Source organism: Lacerta agilis, chromosome 1, assembly GCF_009819535.1.
Source record: "Lacerta agilis isolate rLacAgi1 chromosome 1, rLacAgi1.pri, whole genome shotgun sequence".
Classification (NCBI taxonomy): Eukaryota; Metazoa; Chordata; class Lepidosauria; order Squamata; family Lacertidae; genus Lacerta; species Lacerta agilis.
This window is the reverse complement of record NC_046312.1, coordinates 2,263,836-2,270,217: the sequence shown is the minus strand read 5'-3', so window position 1 is coordinate 2,270,217 and position 6,382 is coordinate 2,263,836. Positions and strand designations below refer to the sequence as shown.

The following is a 6,382-nucleotide window of genomic DNA, read 5'->3' as shown; positions in this document are numbered from 1 at the left end:
GAGTAGAAGCGAGAGGCGGCGGCACGAGCGGTCCCAGCGGCTGTGGCGGCGGCGGCGGCGGTGGCGCGCGGTTGTCGCGGCCGGCTCGGGGCTGCCTTGTCGGCTGGCGGCTCGGAGCACGTAGCGCCCAACGTGACCGCGGCGCGCAAGCCCCGCAGCTGCTGCCAGGCGCGCATCCTGCCTTTCCCCGCCCGGGCCCGCCGCTGCCGCTGCAGGAGGAAGAGGAGGAGGAGGAGGAGAGAGCCAGCAGCCCCGCCGCCCGCAGGCCCGGGAGTGCGCCGGGGGCGCTCCCGCCATGGCTGCGCCCTGTTCCGCCGCCGCTGAGCCGCTGCCGCCGGCCCCGCCGCAGCAGAGTGCGCCGCGCAAGGACGCCGCGATCTAGCCGGGGCTCGGAGCCTCCGCCGTCGCGCGTCGCCTCCTGCCGGGGGGCGCCTCCTCTCCTCCTGCTGCTGCTACTGCTACTGCTACTGCCGCTGCCTCCCTCTCCATCCTCGTCCTCGCCCTCCTCCATCCTCGGGAGCCGCGAGCGGGCCGTGGCGGAGCCAGCGAGCGAGCGAGCGGGGCGCGCCTCCTCCTGCTCCCGGTCCCCTCCGCCCGGATATGTGGCTGCCGCTCCTCCCGCCGCCGCCAAGATGGATTTAGCCTACGGGGCCGTGTGGTTGCTCGCCGTGCTGCTGGAGGGCATCTCCGGGCAAGGCGTCTACGGTGAGTGCCGGCCACCGGCTCGCTGCTGCTGCTCTCTCTCTCTCTCTCTCTCTCTCTCTCTCTCTCTCTCTCTCTCTCTCCTCACCGGAGAGGGGAAAACAGCCCACCTCCCGCGTCGTGGTGACCTTGCAAGCATGGAGAGCCTTCTCTTCGCACCCCCGACCTTACGGGGCTCAAAACGCAGCCCCTTCGCATTCCCCTACCCCCAAATCTCAGCCGAACGAGGCTCGAACTCGGGTATTTGCCCAGGCGACCGGATTGCTGCCCCCACCTCCCCGCCGGTCCTGCTCTGCGCCACCAAGAACGGTGGAGGGGGCTGGCATCCCAGGGAGAGGGGCCGTTTGGAGGGAGCTGACTTTGGGGTGGGGAGCGAGGAATGAGAGATTTGGCGGGGAGCGGTGGGCAAAGGAAGGGAGGAGAGGAGAGGAAGCCCCTGGCTCCCTCCTCTTCTTCCTCCAGCTGCAAATGCAGCCAGAGGCACATCTGGGCACCGGGCAATGCCCGGGAGGACTCGGTCCGTCCACCGCTCCATCCTCCTAGCTCCGGGCTTTCTGGAGCTCCGCGTTGCCTAGGTTGGCTGGGCTCTCCTGGGCGCGTAAATGGCCCCCTCTGTTCTCCTGCTGGCCCCCGCTCCCCTTCTCCACGCAGCTGTCTAAATACCAGCTGCAAAGACCTCGGGAAAGAGAAGGAGGCTCGTTTGCCTCATCCCTCTCCACTCCACTCCCCCCCCCCAAAAAGATGCGATGCCAACCACGGTCTGCTTGCACATGGGAGTGGGAATCTTTCCACCTCTGGGCTCGGCTTGGGAGCCTCCAGGGGGTCTTGCATTGGTGGGCAGGAGGCCCTGGTGATGGGCGCCCGGAGAGGCTGGTGGGTGCAATCGGAGGCTGCAGAGACAGGCGGGCGTGTGCAGAGATGTCAGCAGAGCCCAGAGAGACTCTTGGAGGCTGAAAAAGACTCCCCCCTCTCTCTTCCCCCCTCCCCCCAGTTTCCTGGACTCCTCTCAGCCCTGCTTCCCGGTGAGCGGAGGTTAGGAGAGGTTTTGACAGGCTGCAAACTTTCCCGCATCTATTTCTGGGGTAGCCTTTCAGATCTCTCCCTATCTCTCTCTCTCTCTCTCCTTCTCTCTCTCTCTCTCTCTCTCTCTCTCTCTCTCTCTCTCTCTCTCTCTCTCTCTCTCTTTCTTTCTTGCGGGGGGAAGCTTCCCTGTATAAGGTTTTTGGTGTGTTTGTGCGCGCGCGTGTGCGCGCGTGTTGGAAGGATGCTAAAAATAACCCTCTATTAAATCTCCCCAACCCCCGGTGTTGTGGAGGTGGGAATTAACTCGGGTTGGCAGCCAGGGGGAGATGGAGTTTAACCCTCTGGAAGCAGCCGAGAGCGGGCGGCATCTTCAGCGTGGCACATTTTACGCACACACAGCGCTGGCCGGCTCCAATGGCCGCGATGCCCAGTTTGGAGGAGGAGGAGGAGGAGACGGCGGTGGGCGCCGCTTGTGCCATGCAAATCTCCGGCTGACGTTGGCAGAGCGAGGGGGCGGCGGGGGAGGGAAGATTCATTCACTCCCCAGGCAGGCAGGCAGGCAGGCAAGCAGGCTGCTTCTCCTTCTCTGCGGCAATTGTGTGTGTGTGTATGTGTGTGTAAAAAACAAAAACCTGCTCCTCCTCAGAATCAGCCTCATCCTGCTGCACAGAAAAGAGACAAGGCTCGTTGCCTCTGTATCTTCTAACCCCTTTCTCCCCCTGGAAGTAACTGCTGTTTTTTGTTTTTGTTTTGCTTTGGTAGGAGTGGGGGTAGTTTTGCATTTTCCTTCTGAATTTCTCTCATTCATTCCATTTCCCTGGCAACAGCCTTCTGGTGTGGGGAATGCCAACCCAGAGAGAGACCAAGCCTTCCCTGCGTCTCTTTTCTCCAGCTAGTGATGACACACACACACACGCAGAGGGAAGAGATGGCTTTCCTGCCTCTTTGAAGAGCATCCTCTCTGGAAAGGGGGCTAGGCTGGGCAGGGCTGGCTCTGGGCCAGAGACAGGCCCCTTGGCTTCCCCTGGTGCCTGGAAGGCCATTGGGTAATGATGAGTGGTCTCTGTTGGGCCCCGGGAATTTTGTCTCTTGTGTGACTTTCCCGTGATCAAACCAGGTTCTAGCTGTTCTAGGTGGCCTGTTCCTGGGGAGGGAAAAAAAAACCCCAAACAAATTACTCTCCTCTGGTGTGCTTGATATTTCTCCCCCATACACTTCCACCAATTTCCTTCCTAGCCAAACGCACAAAAAAATATTGCACGCAGAGAATGTGTGTTGCTGAAGTTCTTTTGCTAGTTTCATAATATTTCCTTTTGGGGGCAAATGCATGTGATTTTCCAATTTCACCCCTGAACAGAGCACTGTAATAGGACTTGGACTTGTGTTTGGTTATATTCAATTCATAATGATCCCCCAACCATCTGTTGATGTCCCTGCCTGACTTTGTGGCTCCTGCAGATCTGAGTTTTGATGGCAGGTGGTGTTATTTGGCACCATGGTTGGCATATATATATATATATATATATATATATATATATGAAAAAATAATCTTTTTCGTGTGAGTATGCATTACAAAAGGTTCTCCTCGGAGGACAGGATGTTCATTCAATCTAGTGTGTGTGTGTCTCTTTTCTCACAAAGACAGCGTGTTATATGTGGGCAGGAAGAAACAGGCCGCCAGTCCTGGTGGCTCTGAGGTGTGGGCTTCCTGGAGTCGGGCACAGAGCAATGAGCATGATTGGCAGAACCCTTTCCTGCTGTCGTTTTTGCTCAACGCTGGGTGAGCTGTGCTGGTGATGAGAGTGCATGGATGTGGCAGCCGACACACAGCTCCCCCCCCTCCCGGCAAATGATGTGTGATTCTGCTGACACTCCCCATTCAAAATACGGTGGTTGGTCGAGGAGTTTCATCTGCAGGTTTTGGGTGCGAGTCTGCATCTAGAGACAGTTGGTAGGACTTAGTCGTCAATACCCCAACCCTTCCGTCAATTGCTGTTGAAAAGGATTCTTTTATATTAAAAAAAATGCAGATAAAGAATTGCCCTCCATGCTTTTGAGGTTCCTTTATCCCCCCCCCTTTTTTGCTATTGCACACAGGTGGAATCTGTTTGGCTTTTTTGTGTATGGTGTGTGCAGACTGCCATAATAATTCTTTCTTGTGGGTTTATCTTTGCTTTGGCATTTGTGATGGTCCTGCATCAACCGGTTGGATTTTTGGCCATCTGGAATAATCTGCTCCAGTGGGGGCTGGGATATGGAGCCTTTGTGAACCTCACAGTGGTGTGGATACCCAGGTAGGCTGTTGGGTGGCTTAGTAGGGTGCTCAGATCCAGAGCATTTCTGATTTTAAGGTGCCCCCTTCTGTGGAAGATGGGGCCTTCCATGTACTGTTGTCCAAAATGCCTAGATCAGCAAAAGCAACTGTAATTGAATTATTTCTTTTTAAAAATAATAATAATAATATTTATTGAACATTTTTAAACACAAAAAATACACATACCTACAATTACATAAAAACTAACAAAAACAAACATAATAACATACATATATATCTTATTCCTAATATTTATTCCTCACATTGTAATGGTAAATAGATAAAATTAAATATTTAGATAAGTTTTGTTACAAAATATTATTTGGTAAGATGTTTAGAAGTTACTAAAGACGATAGACAAGGAACGCAGGAAGAGGAGACAGGAGGAAGTCCATTACAATGTAATTGAATTATTTCAGTGTTTTGTGCTCCCCCACCTCCTCCCTGAGCAGCAGGAGCCTCTAGGGGGCAGTCTTTTACAGGGTCAGTTTCCTAATGGTGAGACTGTCCTGGAGAAATAACAGTTTCTTTTTTGCTGTTACCTGTTTGCTTAAGGAAAAATGCATGCCAAGCTGGAGAGGGAAGGCAAGAATGTAGGCAGAGGTGGCTTTTTAAGCAATGACAGTTGTTGCCCCAAACCTTGGAGTTTCCACGGCCAATGCTCCTTCTTGAATTGTGGGTGGGTGGGTGGGTGGGAGGAACGGACGACACACACTCCCAGGCATCTCCTGCTTGGAATCGCTGGATTCCCAACCTGTAAACCGCTTCGCAATAAACCTCACCAAAATAGTCAGAACTTGTGCTATAGCTAGTAGCCACCAGAATTCAAGGGCCAGCAATGCTCATCTAAGCAAGCATCTTCTAGCCATTGGCAGTGGTTCTCAAACTATTTTCTCTGGGCTCACACTGATTTTTTTTTTTATTGATATTGATACTGGCATGAATATTGCTGCTTTTATTGATATTGATTGACGTTGATTATTGAGTGTACTTCTTATACAATGGAGAACCAAAAGAAAAAGCTCCTAGCTGTTTTTAACCCAGAACACAACTACTTTATAATATGATCATGGGACATCCAGAAAGTATAAAATAATGCAGCTACATAAGAACAGGAATCATTTCCAAAATATAATTATAAATGAGCCTCAATGAGAGGGGTGAGCTTGCACAATCACGCGGTGTTCTTGCTCTCGTTTTGCAAACATATCCAGTGCTTTTTTTCTTAAAAAAAATGTTTGTCGGCATTCTCGTTTTCCTACTCATATTGAAATTCCACCCCTCAATGAGGCCAAACTTAGAGTCATAAAATGTTTAGGGGTATGCATCCCCCCAGGAAAAAAAGCACTGACGATATCTATCTATATTATGCAAAAACCAAACCAAAACTATACTACACTGAAAGGTTTAAATGTTTCTTTGATTGTCCTTGAATCTTCCTGCCACACTTGCCTTCCTGTCCTGCCACACTAGTGTGCTGCCGCACACCCCTTGAGAACCTCTGCTTTAAGGTGTCACTTTTGGCTATTGCTAAGGCTAAGCAAACACCTTGGGGAAAGGCCATCTCCTTACTCAGGAATTGTAATGTATGTATATTTGTTTACAATGTCACAAGCACATGTGCAAACCAGCTGACACACACAAAATCTCAGCTATACACCCTGTGTGCATTGGGGAATTGCAGAGTTTCTGCTGTGGTGCTATTCTGAGAGCTCAGTAAGGCCAGCAAGATTTGCTTTGGGGGGGTTTTCTTCTTTTGAGTGGTGGTGCTCTACCTTGGGGACAGTTCCTTACTCGGGCCTGTTCCTCAGTGTGGTGGCAAATCTGTCTCTTGCCTTATTATCTCATTCTACAGATGGCCAGTGGCAGAGAAAGCCTCTTGGGCACCTGGGGCAGTCCCCTAGCGGCGGGGCAAACTGCCCCTAGGGACACGGCACATGTGGCTTCTCCTAGGGACGTGGCGTGCGTGGCGCCCATGATGGCCTGTCCTGCCCACTGTCCACCTGCTGCCTCCCCCCCCCCCCCACTGTAGGGCAGCCTAGGTCCCGCAGAGCGCCCCATCCCTATCCGTGTCCCTATCGGCATGGCGGCGATCCGCCAAGGGGAGGAGGAATTTGTCAACCCCCCCAGGGATGACACCCAGGGCTGACCGCCCCCACCACACTCCCCTTTCCCCGCCACTGCAGATGGCAGCTCCCCAATTGGAATTCTCCTCCATGCAGAAACCCCCCTGCCCCACACAATACCCTTGCACATAGAAAATTAGCACGCCACCCTTGGTGGTAGAAGGAGTAACCCCCTTCCTTGGGGCGGTGCTCAGTTAGGTGAGCCCCTGCCTGCATT

General features: G+C 53.0%; 1 protein-coding gene across 1 annotated transcript in view; it reads left to right on the top strand.

The window, feature by feature from the left end:
• The first annotated feature begins 470 nt into the window (after nt 1-470).
• Nucleotides 471-6,382, top strand: part of MDGA2 (MAM domain containing glycosylphosphatidylinositol anchor 2) — a 377,896-nt gene continuing 371,984 nt past the window's right edge. The window contains exon 1 of the mRNA XM_033158260.1: nt 471-705. Within this exon, the coding sequence (XP_033014151.1) occupies nt 633-705 (73 nt within the window). The 5' untranslated portion in view covers nt 471-632. The remainder of the gene's footprint in view (nt 706-6,382) is intronic.